This window comes from Entelurus aequoreus, linkage group LG26 (assembly GCF_033978785.1).
Source record: "Entelurus aequoreus isolate RoL-2023_Sb linkage group LG26, RoL_Eaeq_v1.1, whole genome shotgun sequence".
Lineage (NCBI taxonomy): Eukaryota > Metazoa > Chordata > Actinopteri > Syngnathiformes > Syngnathidae > Entelurus > Entelurus aequoreus.
Window position 1 is genome coordinate 12,151,889 of NC_084756.1, and position 27,466 is coordinate 12,179,354.

The window sequence follows — 27,466 nt, forward strand, 5'->3', positions numbered from 1 at the left end:
CTTGGAAATCCGGGTATTTATTTTTTAATTGTTGAAGAAGAGCACACCATTTTGAACAGGCTGAATATTTTGAAGTTGGAACCCTTCCAATCGGATGAAACTTTGAAAGATATCACATTTGTATCAATGGGAATTTCATGGAAATTTGGGAATTTCGGGAAAAGCGGGAAATGTTGGGAAAATGTTAGGAGACTTGCATGTTCTGAATGGGTTGAAATCGTCGGTGTTGGAATTTTTCAAAATCTGTCGAGAAATGTTGAAGTATTAACTTTTTTAATTGAGAAATGGTATTAAGGAATTCCAGGCATTTCGGGAAAACCAGGAATTTTTCCAGTTCAAAAAACAACTTCGCTTTTTGTCCTGATTAAGAGGAATGTTTGGACGGTGGATTGGTTAAAGGGGGTTGACAATTGTAGGTCAAAAAAAGGTTCGGAAAAAAAGGGAATTCTGGGAATTCCTAGAATTTTTTTGAATTTGGAAAAATAATAGTTTACATTCGCTTGAAAAATGTGGAAATGGTGGAAGTTTGAAAAATGGCCAATTCATTTTTGAATGGGAAAAATGTCCCGGAAAACCTGGAATTCTGGGAAATATGGGAAGTTTTGGAATTTGTCAAGGGAAAGCCCGCAATTCCCGAATAGGCTGAAACAGTTTGAAGTTGGAACGGTTTGAATCGGTTAAAACATGTGGAATAATAAATAGATGCATTTTGGTGTATTTTGTATTGTATTTGTATTGTATTTTGGTGTAGAACATATTATGTAAATTACAATTATTATTATTATTAACTATTATTATTAAATATTATGTAAAAGTATGTGTGAATGCTTTGGAGCATCCACACAATTAGCAATAATGTTACATGATGCTTAGTGTTTCATTAGACCGGGGGTCGGCAACCGGCGGCTCTGGAGCCACATGCAGCTCTTTAGCGCCGCCCTAGTGGCTCCCTGGAGCTTTTTCAAACATGTATGAAATAGGAAAAAGATGGGGTGGATTTTTTAATTTTTTTTTTAGCTTGAAGACATCACTCACTAGAAAGACCACCTTGCCCAAAGCCACATACGGAGCCAAATGGAAAGCCTCCCAACACCCGAGAAACTTGTGTTCGAAACATGGAATGCTCTTCTTGACAGTTATAGGTACGTGAAGAAATATGCATTCGGAGTATGATCCATCTTTGGATCAGATATTCTCAAACATGAACTACATCAAATCCAAATACCGCACCTGCCTCACAGATGAGAGCTTGCAGTCCTGCATGAAGATTCAAGTTTCATCTTACATGCCGATGTTGAGAAGCTGTCCAGTGATGTCCGAAAACAGAAGTCGCATTAAATAAGTAAGAACACAATCCTGTCATAGGCACATATTTAGTAAAAAAGTGGCTGTTTTTATAAAGTGACTTCTGTCAGTATGTGCACTATATTGCTAAAAGTATTTGGCCACCCTTCCAAATGATCAGAATCAGGTGTCCTAATCACTTGGCCCGGCCACAGGTGTATAAAATCAAGCACTTAGGCATGGAGACTGTTTCTATTAACATTTGTGAAAGAATGGGCCGCTCTCAATGATTTCCAGCGTGGAACTGTCATAGGATGCCACCTGTGCAACAAATCCAGTCCTCGCTCCTAAATATTCCAAAGTCAACTGTTGGCTTTATTATAAGAAAATGGAAGAGTTTGGGAACAACAGCAACTCAGCCACCAAGTGGTAGGCCACGTAAACTGACAGAGAGGGGTCAGCGGATGCCGAAGCGCATAGTGCAAAGACTTTCTGCACAGTCAGTTGCTACAGAGCTCCAACCTTCATGTGACCTTCCAATTAGCCCACGTACAGTACGCAGAGAGCTTCATGGAATGGATTTCCATGGCCGAGCAGCTGCATCTAAGCCATACATCACCAAGTCAAATGCAGTGGTGTAAAGCACGTCGCCACTGGACTCTAGAGCAGTGGAGACGCCTTCTCTGGAGTGATGAATCATGCTTTTCCATCTGGCAATCTGATGGACCAGTCTGGGTTTGGAGGTTGCCAGGAGAACGGTACATTTCGGACTGCATTGTGCCGAGTGTGACATTTGGTGGAGGAGGAATTATGGTGTGGGATTGTTTTTCAGGAGTTGGGCTTGGCCCCTTAGTTCCAGTGAAAGGAACTTTGAATGCTCCAGGATACCAAAACATTTTGGACGATTCCATGCTCCCAACCTTGTGGGAACAGTTTGGAGCGGGCCCCTTCCTCTTCCAACATGACTGTGCACCAGTGCACAAAGCAAGGTCCATAAAGACATGGACGACACAGCCTGGTGTGGATGAACTTGACTGGCCTGCACAGAGTCCTGACCTGAACCCGATAGAACACCTTTGGGATGAATTAGAACGGAGACTGAGAGCCAGGTCTTCTCGACCAACATCAGTGTGTGACCTCACCTATGCGCTTTTGGAAGAATTTTGGAAAATTCCTATAAACACACTTTGCAACCTTGTGGACAGCCTTCCCAGAGAAGTTGAAGCTGTAATAGCTGCAAAAGGTGGACCGACATCATATTGAACCCCATGGGTTAGGAATGGGATGGCACTTCAAGTTCATGTGTGAGTCAAAGCCGGTGGCCAAATACTTTTGGCAATATAGTGTATTTGGAATGACACTTAGGGGTATTATTGTGTTTTGTTTCTCAGGTTTGATGATGGCTGCTTTGTATTGTGCATGTCAAAAGAGAAGAGTACGCTGCAGCGTTTTACCCTTGCACTGACTTACTTGGTATTTGCAGAAATCTAAAGACAAGAGGATAATGCACAGAAATTGAACTTAAACTGTATTATCTTAATATTATATACTTTACTTTTTCAAAAGGCTCTTCTATTTTTTAAAGCAGGCTGCGTTTTAACGTTTTATCACACTTTCACTTCATCACTTGCATTCATTTGTGTCTGTTGCCGCCGTAAGGGGGAACAGAGGAGAGGATTGTGCTGCATTTTATTCAATTGCACTGACTTATACTTGGCTGGCGTTTGCAGCAAACTAAAGAGAAGAGGATAATGCACAGAAATGCAACAAAATCGAAATTAAACTGGCCTATTTGCGTGTTATATCGCTTACTTACCTTTTCAAAAGGCTGCCGTTTTATTTACATAATTGTATATTGCACTCTGTCTGTTGCCCAGATAAGGGAGAAAAGAGAAGAGGGTTGTATTGAATTATTGAGAACTGCATTGTATTTCCATGGGGAGGTCTGAAGTTACAGGAGGCCTGTTATGCATGTTCCATTTTGTTGTTTTTTCGAATAAAAATGACATAAACAATCTGATTACTTTATCGTATTTCTATAATTTCATCAATGCAACGAAACAGAATAGATTAATATTGTAATGGAAGTCGAACTTAAGGCACCATAGAGCAGAGTGGTCACGTGGTGCGTCATTCTCTCTAGGATGCGCTGCAGGGAAAATAAACATTGAATGAATGCTCAATATGTATTTGTAGCCTACTTAGTCATTTTGATAGTAGGCTTATATTCTAGCTAACAAAGACACTTACAGCATGTGTTGCCTTCATTATAAGGTACTTAACAAAAAAAGTGAAATAACTGAAAACATGTTTTATATTCTAGTTTCTTCAAAATAGCCCCCATTTGCTCTGATTACTGCTTTGTACACTCTTGGCATTCTCTCGATGAGCTTCAAGAGGTAGTCACCTGAAATGGTTTTCACTTCACAGGTGTGCTTGAAGCTCATGGAGAGAATGCCAAGAGTGTGCAAAGCAGTAATCAAAGCAAAGGGTGGCTATTTTGAAGAAACTAGAATATAAAACATGTTTTCAGTTATTTCACCTTTTTTTGTTTAATACATAACTCCACATGTGTTCATTCATAGTTTTGATGTGACAATCTACAATGTAAATAGTCATGAAAATAAAAAATAACGCATTTATTGTGAAAGTGTGTCCAAACTTTTGGCCTGTATTGTATGTATATATATATATATATATATATATATATATATATATATATATATATATATATATATATATATATATATATATATATATTTATATATATATATATATATATATATATATATATATATATATATATATATATATATTTATATATATATATATATATATATATATATATATATATATATATATATATATATATATATATATATATATATATATATATATATATATATATATATATATATATATAAGGCTGTCAAAAATAGCCGCTTAACTTGTGATTAATCAAAAAAAATATTGCATTAATCATGTATTTATGCAGATTAAAATACGCAATTTGTTTGGATCTCACACACTCCTTTGCTTTTACCGCAAATGGTTACCTGAAAGGTGAGACATGTTGTTATACAGGTCAGTGACCAGGCCATGCAAAGATGAGTGAGGAGGCTCCGACTTTTGTGCTCACTGGTAAATTTTGCTTCGAAATAAACTTCAAAATTATGTACAAATAAACTACATGCCATTAACAATAAAATTCCATTTGTGTTTTTTAAAGTTAATTCCAATCATGCGTGCAAATAATTAACAATGATTAATCGACAATAATCAAAATGTAAAAGTGTGATTCATCTGATTTCACAGCACTAATATTTACCTTATTTTCCATACTAAAAGGCGCACTTAAAATATTTTTTTTTTCTCAAAACTCGACAGTGCGCCTTATGTCCTGGTGCGTCTAATGTAAGGAATAAAGTTGGTTGAGCTTACCGACCTCGGAGCTATTTTATTTGGTACACGGTGTAATGATAAGTGTGACCAGTAGATGCCTGTCACACATAAGAGATACATGTAGACTGCACTATGATGGCAATATGACTCAAGTAAACAACACCAACATTTTATACGTTCCATTAAAAATATAGAACACTACATACAGCGCTCAAAAATCTATCAAAATGTTTCGTTTTGCAATATTATGCAAACACAACTTTTTTTACCTTCTGGTAACTGCTGATCTGTATTTGGGATCTGCATAAGTCCTGAACAATTGTGCGAGTCCACCTTTGTAGTCCGTGCCGACACCGTAGTCGATAACCTTCTTCTTTTTCTCTATCTTCTTGTTATGGGACATTCATCCTCCCCTGTTGCCATTTTCTAATATAAAGTAGTGTGATTTCACCTCTTTGGGGTAAAAATATTTTTTGCAAACCAGTAATTATAGTCTGCAAATAATGTGTTGTTGTTGAGTGTCGGTAGAATCACCATGTTATACTATTCCATATCAGTAGGTGGCAGCCGGTAGCTAATTGCTTTGTAGATGTCGGGTTTGTCATGATCACAATATGCAGACCACAGCGGGAGGCAGCATGCAGGTGTAAAGGTATCTAATGCTTAAACCAAAAATAAACAAAAGGTGAGTGCCCCTAAGAAAAGGCATTGAAGCTTACGGAAGGCTATGCAGAACAAAACTAAAACCTAACTGGCTACAAAGTAAACAAAAACAGAATGCTGGACGACAGCAAATACTTACTGTGAACAAGACATGACAATCAACAATGTCCCCACAAAGAAGGATAGCAACAACTTAAATAGTCTTGATTGCTAAAACAAAGCAGATGCGGGGAATAGCGTTTAAGGAAGACATGAAACTGCAACAGGAAAATACCAACAAAACAGGAAAAGCCACCAAAATAGGAGCGCAAGACAAGAACTAAAACACTACACACAGGAAAACAGCAAAAAACTCTAAATAAGTCCCGGTGTGATGTGATAGGTCATGACAGTACACCTACTTTGAGACAAGAGCTATATTGATGCATGCTTGGTTATGGTTTAACTTCATATCCAACAATTGCGACAACAACTTTTTACTGTCAATATCGGCTGCTGAGTTTAATTTTTTTATGTTTTCTGCTGGTGGTGTGCCTCCGCATTTTTTCAATGAAAAAAATGTGCCTCGGCTCAAAAAATGGCTGAAAAACACTGATGTAGTCCACAAGGAAGTCTTTTACATTTAGAAAAAATAAATAATAATATGACTCCTTTAATGCGCCCTATAATCCAATGCGCCTTATATATGAAAAGATATATATCATTCATCGGCAGTGCGCCTTATAATCCGGTGCGCCCTATGGTCAGGAAAATACGGTATATAAAAGTGCAACAAACAGACATTTGGAGAAATCACTCGTTGAGGTGACAGAGTGCTTGACGCAGAGAACCACCAGTTACAGCAAATGTCTGAAGAAGAAAAGCACTTGTAGTGAGCATTATTGCCACCTACAGGACTGGAAGAATCACATGCGGGTTTCCTAACGTGAACCTAAAGAAGCGTCTGGTGACAAAGTGAACAGACAGATCATGTTCAAAGGAATAATCTGATGATGATGCCACATGGAGTCACTGTGAGATGAGAGCATGCTGACCTCAGGCAGGAATCGGAACACAAAGCTGCCTCATAATCCAAGAAGCAGTGACTCACTGGCATCTGATTACAGGACTTTTGCGCAAAATTGTCCCTGCCTGGATGACGATGATGACCATGGAGCTTTTGAGAACATGAGCCACAATAAAGCAGCCTAATGGACATGTATTATTCATGTAGAGGACTCACTTTCACTCTTTGCTACATGAATAATGAATTAGCCCACTGCCATGATAGCACTATTCATTTCTGCGAATTGTTTCCATCGGAATACACTTGGAAAGAAAATGTTTTACTGTTCACAACTCATCCTCAAGCAAAGTTCTGCCAAGTATTCATCCGTCAGCTCCAGAAGTAGAAGCTCTAAGTTTGATGAGTTTGTTGTTCTGCAGAAAATAAGATACGACTTAGACTTAGACAAACTTTAATGATCCACAAAGGGAAATTGTTCAACACAGTAGCTCAGTTACAATGATGGAAAGTGTAAGGATGGAAAAGACAATGCAGGTATAAATAGACTAATATAGCGATAAAAAAAAATCTAACATATATACGAATATATACATAATATGTGTACAGAATATTATATATACAGATATATTATATTATGTCTATAACATATATACAATATAAACCAATGACCATGTACAATATTACAGTATATACAGTATATGTGACAGCAGCAGCATAAAATAGAGAGTAGATCCAGCAGAAAATAGAAAATAGACATTAAAAACAAAGAGAAGTAGCTAACATGTCAGGTGTCAGGTAATGGGCAGATGTCATCTATTGCTGTATGGCGAGTGATTATACAGCTGGATGGAGTGCGGAATGAAGGAGTTCTTGAATCGCACAGTGCGGGAAGGAAACTGGAGGAGCCTGTTGGAGTATGAGCTCCGCTGTCCCTTAATTGTCAGATGGAGCCGAGCACCTATGTGTTAAAGTCAAGACCCGAGGGCCAAATCCGGCCCATGAATTAATGATCTATGGCCCCCGGGATGATATTTGATTAGTATTACATTCAGCCCGCAGGCCACAGCCGCCTGCTGCTGTTTTGCAAGAACCAATACTCCATCAGTGTTGGCGCTAGGAATTTTCAGGTTACCCCATCAAGTCATAAAAATGGTAAATTTTTGGGGTTCCACTTTTTTTGTAAGTGTTTTGAAAAGAAATGATAAATGTGTGCATTATAATGTTATATCTCACATTCTATATTGTGTTTTGGAAAAAGGTTGTCATAAGCGTTACTTAATTCTTAAAAAAATAATACAAAAGAAAACAAACTTTTATGCATATGTCAATTTATTCAGTTATAAACATTCACCTATTTTTGTTTTCCTTCATGGATCTAAACTTTACCGCTGCCAGTATTTTTTTCTATATTTTTATTGCAATATTTTCAGAATGTGTTTGTTCTATTTTTGGCCAAAGTAAGACAAAGAAAACAATCTGAAGTTGTCTACTTTTTAGTTTTAATGCCATGATTTTATTAGTCCGGCCCGCGTGTGCACAAATTTTCCCCTGCCCTAGCATGATGTTGCTGTTCTGCTCAGTGGCCTAGTGGTTAGAGTGTCCGCTCTGAGATTGGTAGGTCGTGAGTTCAAACCCCGGCCGAGTCATACCAAAAACTATAAAAAATGGGACCCATTACCTCCCTGCTTGGCACTCAGCATCAAGGGTTGGAATTGGGGGTTAAATCACCAAAAAGTATTCCCGGGCGCGGCCACCACTGCTGCTCACTGCTCCCCTCACCTCCCAGGGGGTGATCAAGGGTGATGGGTCAAATGCAGAGATTAATTTCGCCACACATAGTGTGTGTGTGACAATCATGGGTTCTTTAGCGTTTTAAAATGTGAGTGTAATGTTAGCACTTTAGCTAACATAGCTATGTGTTGCTAACGTTTGTGATGTATGTGACGCATGGCATTTATCAGGTTGGACAAGTGCAGAGTAACAGTGCAGATATAAAAAGTGAGTCCAATAAACGTGAGCCCTCATTAACATTAGCGCTACAGACACGCAAACAGGTGGGTTTTTTAGTAAGACTGACTAAAGGCACATTTAAAGTACCAGAAGAGTGGAAAAACAAGTGTAATTTGGATGCTTAATTGTGTTTCATTCTCTCCATTAAACCATATTCAATTGTATTTACAATCCGCAAAGTACCGTATTTTCCAGACTATGAGACGCATGTAAAATCTTTTTTTTTCCTCAAAACTTGACAGTGCGCCTAATGTAAGGAATACGTTTGGTTGAGCTTACTCACCTCGAAACAATGTTATTTGGTACATGGTGTAATGATAAGTGTGACCAGTAGACGGCAGTCAAACATAAGAGAGAAGTGTAGGCTACACCGTATTATTATGGTGTGTGTATAAGGTAAGACATTATATCTGGCGTTTTGTTTCGCAATATTATGCAAAAGCAACTATTCTTACCTTCTGGTACATGCTGATCCATATTTGGGATCTGCATTAATCCTGAAAAATTGTGCGCTTCCGCCTTTGTAGTCCTTGGCGACACCGTAGTCGATAAGCTTCTTCTTGTTCTCTATTTTCTTGTTATGGGACATTTATCCTCCGCTGTTGCCATTTCTAATATAAAGTAGTGTAAAGTTCTTACTTATATCTGTCAGTGCACTCGCCATGAAAGCGTTAAAACATACCGGTGTAGTGAGTTTACATTATTCACCCAAGGAACTTTAGTTATTAGAGTTCCGGTCGGACGTAAACAAGACCGCCCACAAAATGACGCATCCTGAAGAGACTGTCAGAAAGCGGCTTGAAGATGATCTGTAAAACATCATCTATGCAACATTTTGACCAAAGAACCACCATTACATGTTATGTAGACCACAAGGAAGTGTTTTACATTAGAAAAAATAAATTAAAAAATGACTTCTTTAATGCGCCTTATAATCCGGTGCGCCCTATGGTCCGGAAAATACGGTATGTGAAAGTACCGTCTAAACACCACAAAATGCCACCACTTTAGTGAGCCATTTAGAATTTTCCGCTTTGAATATCATCGGCAATTTCCGTAGATTGTACGTCACTGGTGTAACGCTTCTGCACTCTGACCATAGTATCAGATCAGTCATACTGGAAATATGCAAACATTAGAGAGGTGTGCTGTCTATTATTCACGATCCCTAAAAAATACATTATTACATACAGTATGTTTTCCTTCTTTTATGCATCCTAAGTCATAAATAAATACATACATAAATCAATGGGGGCTCTCTATTTCGCCCACAAAACCCTTTAAAAAAACATCCAAAACCCACCATCAATATACATTTTGTGACTTGAGTATTAACCAAATATGAGTGATGTTGTAGTTATTACATACAGATACAGACAACTAAGTAGTCCTCTGCTGCTTTACAGTGAGCTGGCCGCGATGTCCTGCTGCTCCCACATAATCATGTTTCAGCTCGTCAAACGTATTCTAGATTATAAATCATGCCTCTCATCTGGATATTAGGAGGATTTAGCCATGAATCTAGAAGTTGTTCATCTGTGACATTCAATTCATACCTGCAGATGGAGACCAACACACACAACAGAAGACTGTGTCTGCAGGGAGACTTTTCCTTCTTAACCCTTTGTGGGAATCATGATTAATTCTTCATCTAAACGGGACGATATGGACATCCTATCAGTCGCCGTCGAAGTAAGAGCAGACATTGTACAGTAAGCCATCGTTTTATTATGTTTGTAGTTGGTATTTCTTGTTTAGCACTTAGCAATACTGCTTAGTGTTTCACTAAAGCTGGATATTCTAAAACTTGTAGCTCAGACTCCTTATATTCAGGATCAGCAATATGGATCATAATTGTTCCCGAAGTAATCGCTGTTGGCTCTCACAAAGCCTGCATGATTAGTATTGTTGTTGGTGGGGAAGGGATCTGCGGTTACTACCTCTACGTCACGCAATCACGCAATCACGTGACTGGCTAGCTCACTATCTCTCAAAATGATGAGATTGACACTATTTTGATCATATCTATTTACTCGCAAACTTTGGAAGTCTATATATATATATATATATATATATATATATATATATATATATATATATATATATATATATATATATATATATATATATATATATATATATATATATATATATATATATATATATATATATATATATATATATACACATATACATATATATATATATATATATATATATATATATATATATATATATATATATATATATATACATATATATATATATATATATATATATATATAAGGCTGTCAAAAATAGCCGCTTAACTTGTGATTAATCACAAAAAAATATTGCATTAATCATGTATTTATGCAGATTAAAATACGCAATTTGTTTGGATCTCACACACTCCGACTTTTGTGCTCGCTGGTAAATTTTGCTTCAAAATAAACTTCAAAATTATGTACAAATAAACTACATGCCATTAACAATAAAATTCCATTTGTGTTTTTTAAAGTTAATTCAAATCATGCGTGCAAATAATTAACAATGATTAATCGACAATATATATATATATATATATATATATATATATATATATATATATATATGATAATAGACTCAATATAGAGGCAACTTGTTTTTCCACTCTACTGCTACACTATATTGCCAAAAGTATTTGGCCACCCATCCAAATGATCAGAATCAGGTGTCCTAATCAATAAATGTAAATAAATAAATAAATCACTTGGCCCGGCCACAGGTGTATAAAATCACGCACTTAGGCATGGAGACTTTTTCTACAAACATTTGTGAAAGAATGGGCCGCTCTCAGTGATTTCCAGCGTGGAACTGTCATAGGATGCCACCTGTGCAACAAATCCAGTCACACATCCAGTCGTAACATTTCTGATGGACCACTCTGGATTTGGAGGTTGCCAGGAGAACGGTACATTTCGGACTGCATTGTACCAAGTGTGAAATTTGGTGGATGAGGAATTATGGTGTAGGGTTGTTTTTCAGGAGTTGGGCTTGGCCCCTTAGTTCCAGTGAAAGTGAAAGGATCGTCGAATGCTGGAGCATTCAAATGTTTTGGTATCCTGGTATCCAGTGCACAAAACAAGGTCCATAAAGACATGGATGACAGAGTCTGGTGTGGATGAACTTGACTGGCCTGCACAGAGTCCTGACCTGAACCTGATAGAACACCTTTGGGATGAATTGGAACAGAGACTGAGAGCCAGGCCTTCTCCACACGTGACCTCTCCAATGCGCTTTTGGAAGAATGGTGGAACATTCCTATAAACACACTCCGCAACCTTGTGGACAGCCTTCCCAGAAGAGTTGAAGCTGTAATAGCTGCAAAAGGTGGACCGACATCATATTGAACCCTATGGGTTAGGAATGGGATGGCACTTCAAGTTCATATGTGAGTCAAGGCAATATAGTGTACTTTAAATGGTCTACATTCCAGCATCAAGGCTTCCAATACAATACTGATGTTTCAAATTGTTAAAAAAAACATTCTAATATGGAACATTTTACGATGTATTTCTTACTGTGCTTATGGAGGAGCTAAATTGCATCATACTGAGACCTGTGTATTGGTCAAATAGTGCTTATAGCCGTGCCAAAAGTAGTGAAACCTAACTGCTGTCATATTTAGGTGCTGCAGTCATTATTATTATTATATAGTCAGTATTATTATCATACTTATTTTTAAAATCTGAGCGAGAGCCAAAAGTGTCATATGACAGGCCATGAGAACAGATCGATACATCAATAGATGAACATAGTTGATGTAACATCATCACTGCTATGGATGACTCACTGCTATTTTTACTGGAAGACACACTGAGACCATCATTTTTACTGGATCCTCACTCTTATGTAACCTTTAAGTACAGTAGTTATACAAACCCCGTTTCCATATGAGTTGGGAAATTGTGTTAGATGTAAATATAAACGGAATACAATGATTTGCAAATCATTTTCAACCCATATTCAGTTGAATATGCTACAAAGACAACATATTTGATGTTCAAACTGATAAACATTTTTTGTTGTTGCAAATAATCATTAACTTTATAATTTGATGCCAGCAACACGTGACAAAGAAGTTGGGAAAGGTGGCAATAAATACTGATAAAGTTGAGGAATGCTCATCAAACACTTATTTGGAACATCCCACAGGTGAACAGGCAAATTGGGAACAGGTGGGTGCCATGATTGGGTATAAAAGTAGATTCCAAAAAATGCTCAGTCATTCACAAACAAGGATGGGGCGAGGGTCACCACTTTGTCAACAAATGCGTGAGCAAATTGTTGAACAGTTTAAGAAAAACCTTTCTCAACCAGCTATTGCAAGGAATTTAGGGATTTCACCATCTACGGTCCGTAATATCATCAAAGGGTTCAGATAATCTGGAGAAATCACTGCACGTAAGCAGCTAAGCCCGTGACCTTCCATCCCTCAGGCTGTACTGCATCAATAAGCGACATCAGTGTGTAAAGGATATCACCACATGGGCTCAGGAACACTTCAGAAACCCACTGTCAGTAACTACAGTTGGTCGCTACATCTGTAAGTGCAAGTTAAAACTCTCCTATGCAAGGCGAAAACCATTTATCAACAACACCCAGAAACGCCGTCGGCTCCGCTGGGCCTGAGCTCATCTAAGATGGACTGATACAAAGTGGAAAAGTGTTCTGTGGTCTGACGAGTCCACATTGTTATAGGCGCAAAGTTGAAAAGCCAGCATGTGTGATGGTATGGGGGTGTATTAGTGCCCAAGACATGGGTAACTTACACATCTGTGAAGGCGCCATTAATGCTGAAAGGTACATACAGGTTTTGGAGCAACATATGTTGCCATCCAAGCAACGTTACCATGGTCGCCCCTGCTTATTTCAGCAAGACAATTTTTAAGTTATCGTGCCGTGATTTTACCAGTCCGGCCCACTTGGGAGTAGATTTTTCTCCATGTGACCCCCGATCTAAAATTAGTTTGACACCCCTGATATAGAGGATCTTTGACCATTATGTTTGTTTATTCAGCATGTCATTTAAAACAGCAGCCAGTTACATAGAGGATCTTTGACCAGCATTTTTGCAGTAGATCTTCAAAAACAGCAGACCGCTCCTGTCAGAGGACGTTTTACTCAGTGTTTTTTTTAGTTTTTTTCAGCAGCAGATTCCTAAAAGCAGCAAGGGACTCTGTCATATTGAGGATCTTTGACAAATGTTTTTCTTTTCTGTCGGTCATTTAGAACAGCGGTCTGTTATATAGAGGATCTTTGACCAGTATTTATTTTCTATTCAGTATGTCCTTTAGAACAGCAGTTTGTTATATAGAGGATCTTCGACCAGTATTTTTGCAGTAGATCTTTAAAAACACCAGAGAGCTGTTGTCAGAGGATCTCTAACTCAGAGCGTTTTTCTGTTTTTTTCTGTAGCAGTCAATTCCTAAAAACAGCAGTGTCGTATAGAGGATCTTTGACGAGTGTTTTTTTCAGTAGGTCCTTAAAAATAGTATTTTGTCATACAGAGGATTTTGACAAGTTTAGCAGCAGCAGATTCCTAAAACAACAGCAAGGGACTCTGTTATATAGAGGATCTTTGGCAAATGTTTTTCTTTGCAGTCAGTCATTTAGAACAGCAGTTTATTATATAGAGGATCTTTGACCAGTATTTTTTTCTATTCAGCATATCATTTAAAACAGCAGCCAGTTACATAGAGGATCTTTGACCGGCATTTTTGCAGTAGATCTTCAAAAACAGCAGAGCACTTCTGTCAGAGAATCTCTTACTCAGTGTTTTGTTTTTTTTTGTTTTTTTTTCAGCAGCAGCAGATTCCTAAAAAGCAGCAAGGGACTCTGTCATATAGAGGATCTTTGGCAAATGTTTTTCTTTGCAGTTGGTCATTTAGAACAACAGTCTGTTATATAGAGTTAAACAGTTAAAGTTAAAGTACCCATGATTGTCACACACACACACACTAGGTGTGGCGAAATTATACTCTGCATTTGACCCATCACCCTTGATCACCCCCTGCGAGGTGAGGGGAGCATTGAGCAGCAGCGGTGGCCGCGCCCGGGAATAATTTTTGGCGATTTAAACCCCAATTCCAACCCTTGATGCTGAGTGCCAAGCAGGGAGGTAATGGGTCCCATTTTTATAGTCTTTGGTATGACTTGGCTGGGATCTTTGACCAGTATTTATTTTATATTCAGCATGTCATTTAAAACAGCAGCCTGTTACATACAGGATCTTTGACCAGCATTTTTGCAGTAGATCTTCAAAAACAGCAGACCGCTCCTGTCAGAGGACGTTTTACTCAGTGTTTTTTTTAGTTTTTTTCAGCAGCAGATTCCTAAAAGCAGCAAGGGACTCTGTCATATTGAGGATCTTTGACAAATGTTTTTCTTTTCTGTCGGTCATTTAGAACAGCGGTCTGTTATATAGAGGATCTTTGACCAGTATTTATTTTCTATTCAGTATGTCCTTTAGAACAGCAGTTTGTTATATAGAGGATCTTCGACCAGTATTTTTGCAGTAGATCTTTAAAAACACCAGAGAGATGTTGTCAGAGGATCTCTAACTCAAAGCGTTTTTCTGTTTTTTTCTGTAGCAGTCAATTCCTAAAAACAGCAGTGTCATATAGAGGATCTTTGACGAGTGTTTTTTTCAGTACGTCCTTAAAAATAGTATTTTGTCATACAGAGGATTTTGACAAGTTTAGCAGCAGCAGATTCCTAAAACAACAGCAAGGGACTCTGTTATATAGAGGATCTTTGGCAAATGTTTTTCTTTGCAGTCAGTCATTTAGAACAGCAGTTTATTATATAGAGGATCTTTGACCAGTATTTTTTTCTATTCAGCATATCATTTAAAACAGCAGCCAGTTACATAGAGGATCTTTGACCGGCATTTTTGCAGTAGATCTTCAAAAACAGCAGAGCACTTCTGTCAGAGAATCTCTTACTCAGCAGCAGCAGATTCCTAAAAAGCAGCAAGGGACTCTGTCATATAGAGGATCTTTGGCAAATGTTTTTCTTTGCAGTTGGTCATTTAGAACAACAGTCTGTTATATAGAGTTAAAAAGTTAAAGTTAAAGTACCCATGATTGTCACACACACACACACACACTAGGTGTGGCGAAATTATACTCTGCATTTGACCCATCACCCTTGATCACCCCCTGGGAGGTGAGGGGAGCAGTGAGCAGCAGCGGTGGCCACGCCCGGGAATAATTTTTGGTGATTCAACCCCCAATTCCAACCCTTGATGCTGAGTGCCAAGCAGGGAGGTAATGGGTCCCAATTTTTATAGTCTTTGGTATGACTTGGCCGGGATCTTTGACCAGTATTTATTTTATATTCAGTATGTCATTTAAAACAGCAGCCTGTTACATAGAGGATCTTTGACCAGCATTTTTTTTTTTCTATTCAATATGTCATATGTATGTCTATAACAAGATCTGATAGCTCAGTTACAGCACTTGTTATTACCAAATCTGTGTTATATGTGTTTTATGTTGCACGATTGCACCAAGAAACATTCCTAGTTTGTGAACCCGTTCTCAAACAATGGCAATAAAACTATTCTGATTCGGATTCAGATTCGGATTCATTTAAAATACCAGCCTGTTACATAGAGCAGTGGTTCTCAACCTTTTTCCAGTGATGTACCCCCTGTGAACATGTTTTTAATTCAAGTACCCCCTAATCAGAGCAAAGCATTTTTGGTTGAAAAAAAGAGATAAAGAATTAAAATACAGCACTATGCCATTAGTTCCTTAACAGTGCAAAAATATTGCTCATTTGTAGTGGTCTTTCTTGAACTATTTGAAAAGAAAAAGATATAAAAATAACTAAAAACTTATTGAAAATTAAACAAGTGATTCAATTATAAATAAATATTTCTACACATAGAAGTAATCATCAACTTAAAGTGCCCTCTTTGGGGATTGTAATAGAGATCCATCTGGATTCATGAACTTCATTCTAAACATTTATTTTGTTGAAGTATTATTCAATAAATATATTTATAAAGGATTTTTGAATTGTTGCTATTTTTAGAATATTTTAAAAAAAATCTCACGTACCCCTTGGCATACCTTCAAGTACCCCCAGGGGTACTCGTACCCCCATTTGAGAACCACTGACATAGAAGATCTTTGACCAGCATTTGCTTTTCTATTCAGTATGTCATTTAAAAAAGCAGCCTCTTACATAGAGGATCTTTGACCAGCATTTGTTTTTCTATTCAGTATGTCATTTAAAAAAGCAGCCTCTTACATAGAGGATCTTTGACCAGCATTTGTTTTTCTATTCAGTATGTCATTTAAAAAAGCAGCCTCTTACATAGAGGATCTTTGACCAGCATTTGTTTTTCTATTCAGTATGTCATTTAAAAAAGCAGCCTCTTACATAGAGGATCTTTGACCAGCATTTGTTTTTCTATTCAGTATGTCATTTAAAAAAGCAGCCTCTTACATAGAGGATCTTTGACCAGCATTTGTTTTTCTATTCAGTATGTCATTTAAAAAAGCAGCCTCTTACATAGAGGATCTTTGACCAGCATTTGTTTTTCTATTCAGTATGTCATTTAAAAAAGCAGCCTCTTACATAGAGGATCTTTGACCAGCATTTGTTTTTCTATTCAGTATGTCATTTAAAAAAGCAGCCTCTTACATAGAGGATCTTTGACTAGCATTTGTTTTTCTATTAAGTATGTCATTTAAAAAAGCAGCCTGTTACATAGAGGATCTTTGACCAGCATTTGTTTTTCTATTCAGTATGTCATTTAAAAAAGCAGCCTGTTACATAGAGGATCTTTGACCAGCATTTGTTTTTCTATTCAGTATGTCATTTAAAAAAGCAGCCTCTTACATAGAGGATCTTTGACCAGCATTTGTTTTTCTATTCAGTATGTCATTTAAAAAAGCAGCCTCTTACATAGAGGATCTTTGACCAGCATTTGTTTTTCTATTCAGTATGTCATTTAAAAAAGCAGCCTCTCACATAGAGGATCTTTGACCAGCATTTGTTTTTCTATTCAGTATGTCATTTAAAAAAGCAGCCTCTTACATAGAGGATCTTTGACCAGCATTTGTTTTTCTATTCAGTATGTCATTTAAAAAAGCAGCCTCTTACATAGAGGATCTTTGACCAGCATTTGTTTTTCTATTCAGTATGTCATTTAAAAAAGCAGCCTGTTACATAGAGGATCTTTGACCAGCATTTGTTTTTCTATTCAGTACGTCATTTAAAAAAGCAGCCTCTTACATAGAGGATCTTTGACCAGCATTTGTTTTTCTATTCAGTATGTCATTTAAAAAAGCAGCCTCTTACATAGAGGATCTTTGACCAGCATTTGTTTTTCTATTCAGTATGTCATTTAAAAAAGCAGCCTCTTACATAGAGGATCTTTGACCAGCATTTGTTTTTCTATTCAGTATGTCATTTAAAAAAGCAGCCTCTTACATAGAGGATCTTTGACCAGCATTTGTTTTTCTATTCAGTATGTCATTTAAAAAAGCAGCCTGTTACATAGAGGATCTTTGACCAGCATTTGTTTTTCTATTCAGTATGTCATTTAAAAAAGCAGCCTCTTACATAGAGGATCTTTGACCAGCATTTGTTTTTCTATTCAGTACGTCATTTAAAAAAGCAGCCTCTTACATAGAGGATCTTTGACCAGCATTTGTTTTTCTATTCAGTACGTCATTTAAAAAAGCAGCCTCTTACATAGAGGATCTTTGACCAGCATTTGTTTTTCTATTCAGTATGTCATTTAAAAAAGCAGCCTGTTACATAGAGGATCTTTGACCAGCATTTGTTTTTCTATTCAGTATGTCATTTAAAAAAGCAGCCTGTTACATAGAGGATCTTTGACCAGCATTTGTTTTTCTATTCAGTATGTCATTTAAAAAAGCAGCCTCTTACATAGAGGATCTTTGACCAGCATTTGTTTTTCTATTCAGTACGTCATTTAAAAAATCAGCCTCTTACATAGAGGATCTTTGACCAGCATTTGTTTTTCTATTCAGTATGTCATTTAAAAAAGCAGCCTCTTACATAGAGGATCTTTGACCAGCATTTGTTTTTCTATTCAGTACGTCATTTAAAAAAGCAGCCTCTTACATAGAGGATCTTTGACCAGCATTTGTTTTTCTATTCAGTACGTCATTTAAAAAAATCAGCCTCTTACATAGAGGATATTTGACCAGCATTTGTCTTTCTATTCAGTATGTCATTTAAAAAAGCAGCCTCTTACATAGAGGATCTTTGACCAGCATTTGTTTTTCTATTCAGTACGTCATTTAAAAAAGCAGCCTCTTACATAGAGGATCTTTGACCAGCATTTGTTTTTCTATTCAGTACGTCATTTAAAAAAGCAGCCTCTTACATAGAGGATCTTTGACCAGCATTTGTTTTTCTATTCAGTACGTCATTTAAAAAAAGCAGCCTCTTACATAGAGGATCTTTGACCAGCATTTGTTTTTCTATTCAGTATGTCATTTAAAAAAGCAGCCTCTTACATAGAGGATCTTTGACCAGCATTTGTTTTTCTATTCAGTATGTCATTTAAAAAAGCAGCCTCTTACATAGAGGATCTTTGACCAGCATTTGTTTTTCTATTCAGTACGTCATTTAAAAAAGCAGCCTCTTACATAGAGGATCTTTGACCAGCATTTGTTTTTCTATTCAGTACGTCATTTAAAAAAATCAGCCTCTTACATAGAGGATATTTGACCAGCATTTGTTTTTCTATTCAGTATGTCATTTAAAAAAGCAGCCTCTTACATAGAGGATCTTTGACCAGCATTTGTTTTTCTATTCAGTACGTCATTTAAAAAAGCAGCCTCTTACATAGAGGATCTTTGACCAGCATTTGTTTTTCTATTCAGTACGTCATTTAAAAAAGCAGCCTCTTACATAGAGGATCTTTGACCAGCATTTGTTTTTCTATTCAGTACGTCATTTAAAAAAAGCAGCCTCTTACATAGAGGATCTTTGACCAGCATTTGTTTTTCTATTCAGTATGTCATTTAAAAAAGCAGCCTCTTACATAGAGGATCTTTGACCAGCATTTGTTTTTCTATTCAGTATGTCATTTAAAAAAGCAGCCTGTTACATAGAGGATCTTTGACCAGCATTTGTTTTTCTATTCAGTATGTCATTTAAAAAAGCAGCCTGTTACATAGAGGATCTTTGACCGGCATTTGCTTTTCTATTCAGTATGTCATTTAAAAAAGCAGCCTCTTACATAGAGGATCTTTGACCAGCATTTGTTTTTCTATTCAGTATGTCATTTAAAAAAGCAGCCTCTTACATAGAGGATCTTTGACCAGCATTTGTTTTTCTATTCAGTATGTCATTTAAAAAAGCAGCCTCTTACATAGAGGATCTTTGACCAGCATTTGTTTTTCTATTCAGTATGTCATTTAAAAAAGCAGCCTCTTACATAGAGGATCTTTGACCAGCATTTGTTTTTCTATTCAGTATGTCATTTAAAAAATCAGCCTCTTACATAGAGGATCTTTGACCAGCATTTGTTTTTCTATTCAGTATGTCATTTAAAAAAGCAGCCTCTTACATAGAGGATCTTTGACCAGCATTTGTTTTTCTATTCAGTATGTCATTTAAAAAAGCAGCCTCTTACATAGAGGATCTTTGACCAGCATATGTTTTTCTATTCAGTATGTCATTTAAAAAAGCAGCCTCTTACATAGAGGATCTTTGACCAGCATTTGTTTTTCTATTCAGTATGTCATTTAAAAAAGCAGCCTCTTACATAGAGGATCTTTGACCAGCATTTGTTTTTCTATTCAGTATGTCATTTAAAAAAGCAGCCTGTTACATAGAGGATCTTTGACCGGCATTTGTTTTTCTATTCAGTATGTCATTTAAAAAAGCAGCCTGTTACATAGAGGATCTTTGACCGGCATTTGCTTTTCTATTCAGTATGTCATTTAAAAAAGCAGCCTCTTACATAGAGGATCTTTGACCAGCATTTGTTTTTCTATTCAGTATGTCATTTAAAAAAGCAGCCTCTTACATAGAGGATCTTTGACCAGCATTTGTTTTTCTATTCAGTATGTCATTTAAAAAAGCAGCCTCTTACATAGAGGATCTTTGACCAGCATTTGTTTTTCTATTCAGTATGTCATTTAAAAAAGCAGCCTCTTACATAGAGGATCTTTGACCAGCATTTGTTTTTCTATTCAGTATGTCATTTAAAAAATCAGCCTCTTACATAGAGGATCTTTGACCAGCATTTGTTTTTCTATTCAGTATGTCATTTAAAAAAGCAGCCTCTTACATAGAGGATCTTTGACCAGCATTTGTTTTTCTATTCAGTATGTCATTTAAAAAAGCAGCCTCTTACATAGAGGATCTTTGACCAGCATATGTTTTTCTATTCAGTATGTCATTTAAAAAAGCAGCCTCTTACATAGAGGATCTTTGACCAGCATTTGTTTTTCTATTCAGTATGTCATTTAAAAAAGCAGCCTCTTACATAGAGGATCTTTGACCAGCATTTGTTTTTCTATTCAGTATGTCATTTAAAAAAGCAGCCTGTTACATAGAGGATCTTTGACCAGCATTTGTTTTTCTATTCAGTATGTCATTTAAAAAAGCAGCCTCTTACATAGAGGATCTTTGACCGACATTGTTTGCAGTAGATCGTTAAAAACAGCAGGGCGGTGTTGTCAGAGGATCTCTAACTCGAAGTGTTTTTTTCTGTAGCAGTCAATTTCTTAAAACAGCAGTGTCACATAAGGGATCTTTGATGAGTGGGTTTTTTTGTTTGTGTATGTCCTTTACAACAATATCCTGTCATATAGAGGATTTTGTAAAGTATTTTTGCAGTAGATCTTAAAAAAACAGCATGTCATTTAGAAAACCCTTATCAAGTATATTATGTAAGTCCTCAAAAACAGCGCTCCTGTCGTTTAAGGAATCTTTGACAAGCGTTTCCGCAGTAGGTCGTAATACACAGCGCAAGACAAGAACTAAAACACTACACACAGGAAAACAGCAAAACACTCCAAATAAGTCAGGGGGTGATGTGACAAGTGGTGACAGTACACCTACTTTGAGACAAGAGCTGTAGTGATGCATGCTTGGTTATGGTTTAAAGCAGGGGTCACCCACACGGTGCCCGCGGGCACCAGGTAGCCCGTAAGGACCAGATGAGTAGCCCGCTGGCCTGTTCTAAAAATAGCTCAAATAGCAGCACTTACCAGTGAGCTGCCTCTATTTTGTAATTGTATTTATTTACTAGCAAGCTGGTCTCGCTTTGCCCGACATTTTTAATTCTAAGAGAGACAAAACTCAAATAGAATTTGAAAATCCAAGAAAATATTTTAAAGACTTGGTCTTCACTTGTTTAAATAAGTTCATTATTTTTTTTACTTTGCTTTTTATAACTTTCAGAAAGACAATTTTAGAGAAAAAAATACAACCTTAAAAATGATTTTAGGATTTTTAAACACCTATACCTTTTTACCTTTTAAATTCCTTCCTCTTCTTTCCTGACAATTTAAATCAATGTTCAAGTACATTTATTGTTTTTATTGTAAAGAATAATAAATACATTTTAAATTAATTCTTCATTTTAGCTTCTGTTTTTTCGACGAAGAATATTTGTAAAATATTTCTTCAAACTTATTATGATTAAAATTCAAAAAAATTATTCTGGCAAATCTAGAAAATCTGCAGAATCAAATTTAAATCTTATTTCAAAGTCTTTTGAATTTATTTAAAAATTTTTGTTCTGGAAAATCTAGAAGAAATAATGATTTGTCTTTGTTAGAAATATAGCTTGGTCCAATTTGTTATATATTCTAACAAAGTGCAGATTGGATTTTAACCTATTTAAAACATGTCATCAAAATTCCAAAATTAATCTTAATCAGGAAAAATTACTAATGATGTTCCATAAATTATTTTTTGAATTTTTTCAAAAAGGTTCGATTTAGCTAGTTTTTCTCTTCTTTTTTTCGGTTGAATTTTGAATTTTAAAGAGTCGAAATTGAAGATAAACTATGTTTCAAAATTTAATTGTCATTTTTTTCGTGTTTTCTCCTCTTTTAAACCGTTCAATTAAGTGTAAATATCATTAATTATTAATAATAACATAGAGTTAAAGGTCAATTGAGCAAATTGGCTATTTCTGGCAATTTATTGAAGTGTGTATCAAACTGGTAGCCCTTCGCATTAATCACTACCCAAGAAGTAGCTCTTGCTTTCAAAAAGGTTGGTGACCCCTGGTTTAAAGTCATATCCAACAATTGCGACAACGACTTTTTACTCTCAACTGAGTTTCGTTTTTTAATGATTTCTGCTGGTGGTGTGTCTCCGGATTTTTTCAATGCAAAAAAATGTGCCTTGGCTAAAAAAAGACTGTTCTAGAGGATCTTTGACCAGTGTTTGGTTGTAGGTCTTCAAAAACCGCAGAGCAGTCCACGCCGGTCCGTGACTTAGCAGCACACATTGTCATGAAACAATGTCTGCAAACATCTGCTGGGTCAGCACAAACGTCCCCATACACACCGGAGTCTATTAGCTGAGAGCAGGTTGAGCACATTAAGATGCGGAAAGTCCAGCATGCAGCCACTTGACTTATGAGCGTCCTGACAGTGATTTAGCAGAGCATGGATGGTGACAAGTGGACATGAAAGTTGAAGTAATAAAAGGAAAGCTCACCAGCTTTGAGGTTCTGGTGTGAGCTGCTGATGAAGTGCAAGAGAGAAGCCAAAAAAGGTCCCGGGGTCGCCCAGTTTGTGCAGAGTGTGAGTGGAATCCAGGTTGAAGGTCCACACGTGGGTCAGCAGAGTCCACAGCAGCCAAAGGACACCAGTCGTTGAATATCTAAAAGGACACCTATAGGAAGACAATGACCTCCCAGCACTATGTTCCGATCCTGGGACAGCTTCCATGGCAGGGTAGGTAAGAAGCTTCCAGTGAGGGAAATCCTGCTCCTCCTGTGGCGGGAAATGTTCTTTTTGTTGTGTTTTTTTTTGGGTTTTTTTTGAGCTGCAGAGGACGCAGCAGCAGCAGCAGCAGGCTGGGAAAATGTGCTCCGGTTGGATAGTAGTGCAAGTGTGCAAGCAATAGGCGCCTCCCCCGAGTCCCCTTTTTCAGGGAGGACAAGTGCCTTGAATAGACTTCTCACTCCTCCCCCCCTCTCCATCCTCACACACACACACACACACACACACACACCGACACACACAGACATTCTTGTATTAGTTACCTTCTTGAGACCTCCGAATAATGCCTACCTCTTTAGGACCACCCTTTTTTAGACATATAAAGATTTGTATTTACAACATTAATAATATATACATACTATGCAAATATAAAAAAGCTTGTTGTGAAATATGAGTTGGAATTTCACTGGAAAAAGGTCACAATTTCACAAGAAAAACTTAGTATTATAATAAAAGTGGTATTTTACTCAACGCAAGTGAACAAATAAACAAGACAAACTGAACATTTGTGCAATATTATGATAAAAGTTGGAATTTTACTTAGAGATGTCTGATAATATCGGCCTGATTTTTTTTTAGATTATTTTAATGTATTTTTCATTTATTTATTAAATCAGCATGAAAAACACAAGATACACTTACAATTAGTGCACCAACCCACAAAAACTCCCTCCCCCATTTACACTCATTCACACTCATTCCCACAAAAGGGTTGTTTCTTTCTGTTATTAATATTCTGGTTCCTACATTATATATCAATATATATCAATGCAGTCTGCAAGGGATACAGTCCGTAAGCACACATGATTGTGCGTGCTGCTGGTCCACTAATAGTACTAACCTTTAGCAGTTAATTTTACTCATTTTCATTAATTACTAGTTTCTATGTAACTGTTTTTATATTGTTTTACTTTCTTTTTTATTCAAGAAAATGTTTTTAATTTATTTATCTTATTTTATTGTATTTTTTTTTTTAAAAAGGACTTTACCTTCACCATACCTGGTTGTCCAAATTAGGCGTAATAATGTGTTAATTCCACGACTGTATATATATCGGTATCGGTTGATATCGGTATCGGTAATTAAGAGTTGGACAATATCGGAATATCAGATATCGGCAAAAAAGCCATTATCGGACATCCCTAATTTCACTCAATAACAGTCGCAATTTTACAAGAAAAAGCTTAAATTTTTGGCAATTTTATGAAAAGAGATGTAATTTTACTCGACAAAAGTCACAATTTTATAAGAAAACTTAAAAATGTTGGCAATATTATAATAATATTCAGAACTTTACTTGGCAAAATGATGACAAAAATCATCATTTTACTCAAAAAGTTTCACTATTTTACAACTACAACAAACATTTGCCAATGTTGTGATAAAAGTCGGAATTGTATATGACAAATGTCACCATTTTTGCATTAAAAAGTAATAATTTTACATAAAAAAGTAATTATTTTACGAGAAAATCTTGCAATATTACAGAAACAGAAAGAATGTGAGAAATCGTTCCCAATTTTATAAGAAAAAAGTCGACACATTGTGAGAAAAAGACTGCTTTTAGTTATTTTATTTTTTTGAATTTTTTTGTTGGTAATTGGTTTTTAATCTTCATTGGGGGGGGGGGGGGCGCATTTCAATTTCTTACACACACTTGTTATGACATATGTTGGCCAGAGGGGGAGCATTTAAAATTTTTACACACACTTGTTATTTAATATGCTGACCAGAGGGGGAGCACTTTTAAAAGCGACACACTGTCAATTTGAAAAATCCCTCCTTTATGGGACCACCCTCATTTTGATAGATTTCACCAGCAGGGGTGCAAATGAGACATTTTCTATTGGATGCAATGGTTTTCCGTATTGGGACCATGATTTATGTCATCACTTGTTCACTGGTCCTCATATGGACGGTACTTTTCCTTGTTGACGTCTCAAGAAGGGTACAAATACAAGAACACACAAACACACACACACACACATGCACACACACACATGCACGCACACACCCTGGCTCTCAGCTGACAGCAACACTCAAAGGACTGCTGCCAAAATACCAGGCAAGGTTGTCAAGGCGCTTGCAGGCCAGTGAATACTCACGCTGTGGGTGGGGAAAAAAAATACAAATATAAATAAAAACACCACACCATTTCATCAGTGGGGTCGCAAGGTCCAAAACAATACAATGTTGGCATTTTTTGAAATACTTAAAAATAAAAAAAGCTGGCAATAATTGTTAACTGGAAAGCAAGACTGAATACCATTTTTTTCTTCAAGGGGAACTGCACTTTTTAAAATGTTTTGCATCTTGTACACAATCATTAGGAAAGACATAATGACAGATATGTTTTAATGCATACTTAATATTAAATAAACATAAATAAAAGTCCGCTTATAGCGGATCCAATGGCATGTCCTCTATTCTGCCCATAAAATCCAATAAATAACCATCCAAAAAGTGCCACAATACTCCCATTTACATTTCGTGACTTGATTACCAAGTATTAGTGATGTTGTTGTAAGCGCTAACACAGACAAACTATCTATAGCAGGGGTCACCAACCTTTTTGAAACAAAGAGCTACTTCTTGGGTACTGATTAATGCGAAGGGCTACCAGTTTGATACACATTTAAATAATCAATCAATCAATCAATGTTTATTTATATAGCCCTAAATCACAAGTGTCTCAAAGGGCTGTACAAGCCACAACGACATCCTCGGTACAGAGCCCACATACGGGCAAGGAAAAACTCACCCCAGTGGGACGTCGGTGAATGACTATGAGAAACCTTGGAGAGGACCGCATATGTGGGTAACCCCCCCCCTCTAGGGGAGACCGAAAGCAACGGATAAATTGCCAGAAATAGCCAATTTGCTCAATTTACCTTTAACTCTATGTTGTTATTAATAATTAATGATATTTACACTTAATTGAACGGTTTAAAAGAGGAGAAAACATGAAAAAAATGACAATTAAATTTTAAAACATAGTGTATCTTCAATTTCGACTCTTTAAAATTCAAAATTCAACCGAAAAAAAGAAGAGAAAAAGTAGCTAAAAAAAATAATAATTTATAGAACATCATTAGTAATTTTTCCTGATTAAGATTAATTTTAGAATTTTGATGACATGTTTTAAAAAGGTTAAAATCCAATCTACACTTTATTAGAATATATAACAAATTGGACCAAGCTATATTTCTAACAAAGACAAATCATTATTTCTTCTAGATTTTCCAGAACAAAAATTTTAAAAGAAATTCAAAAGACTTTGAAAAAAGATTTAAATTTGATTCTACGGATTTTCTAGATTTGCCAGAATGTTTTTTTTTTATTTTAATCATAATAAGTTTGAAGAAATATTTTACAAATATTCTTCGTCGAAAAAACAGAAACTAAAATGAAGAATTAAATTAAAATTGATTTATTATTCTTTACAATAAAAAAATAAAAAAATACTTGAACATTGATTTAAATTGTCAGGAAAGAAGAGGAAGGAATTTAAAAGGTAAAAAGGTATATGTGTTTAAAAATCCTAAAATCATTTTTAAGGTTGTATTTTTTCTCTAAAATTGTCTTTCTAAAAGTTATAAGAAGCAAAGTAAAAAAAAAATATGAATTTATTTAAACAAGTGAAGACCAAGTTTTTAAAATAGTTTCTTGGATTTTCAAATTCTATTTGAGTTTTGTCTCTCTTATATTTAAAAATGTCAGGCAAAGCGAGACCAGCTTGCTAGTAAATAAATACAATTTAAAAAATAGAGGCAGCTCACTGGTAAGTGCTGCTATTTAAGCTATTTTTAGAAGAGGCCAGCGGGCTACTCATCTGGTCCTTACGGGCTACCTGGTGCCCGCGGGCACCGCGTTGGTGACCCCTGATCTATAGTGTACATCACCGAGTGGTCTGCCGTTTCCTCGCTTCCCTGCTCCTTAGAAGTTTATTGTAGATCATAAATCATGCCCCTCACCTGGAAAATAGATGGCTGGGGATGTAACAATGAGTCAGCCATTTAGCGCTTTATGCACTCACCATCATCGTGGACAAGACACAACAAAAAGCACACAACTCTGTATTAAAGCCGAATGTGATTGACTAGCCCAGTGG

The 27,466-nt window shown here is 36.4% G+C and overlaps 1 protein-coding gene across 6 annotated transcripts in view; it reads right to left on the bottom strand.

Moving 5' to 3' along the window:
• Nucleotides 1-27,466, bottom strand: part of itga7 (integrin, alpha 7) — a 131,882-nt gene that overhangs the window by 92,096 nt on the left and 12,320 nt on the right. For 4 of the 6 annotated variants that reach the window (XM_062037971.1, XM_062037970.1, XM_062037968.1 and 1 more), the window contains exon 1: nucleotides 23,069-23,531. The exons of 1 other annotated variant lie outside the window; for it this stretch is intronic. In XM_062037971.1, the coding sequence (XP_061893955.1) occupies nucleotides 23,069-23,301 (233 nt within the window). In that variant the 5' untranslated portion in view covers nucleotides 23,302-23,531. Of the gene's footprint in view, nucleotides 1-23,068; nucleotides 23,771-27,466 lie in introns of those variants that run through there. One more of the 6 variants, XR_009824680.1, reaches the window with a different exon arrangement.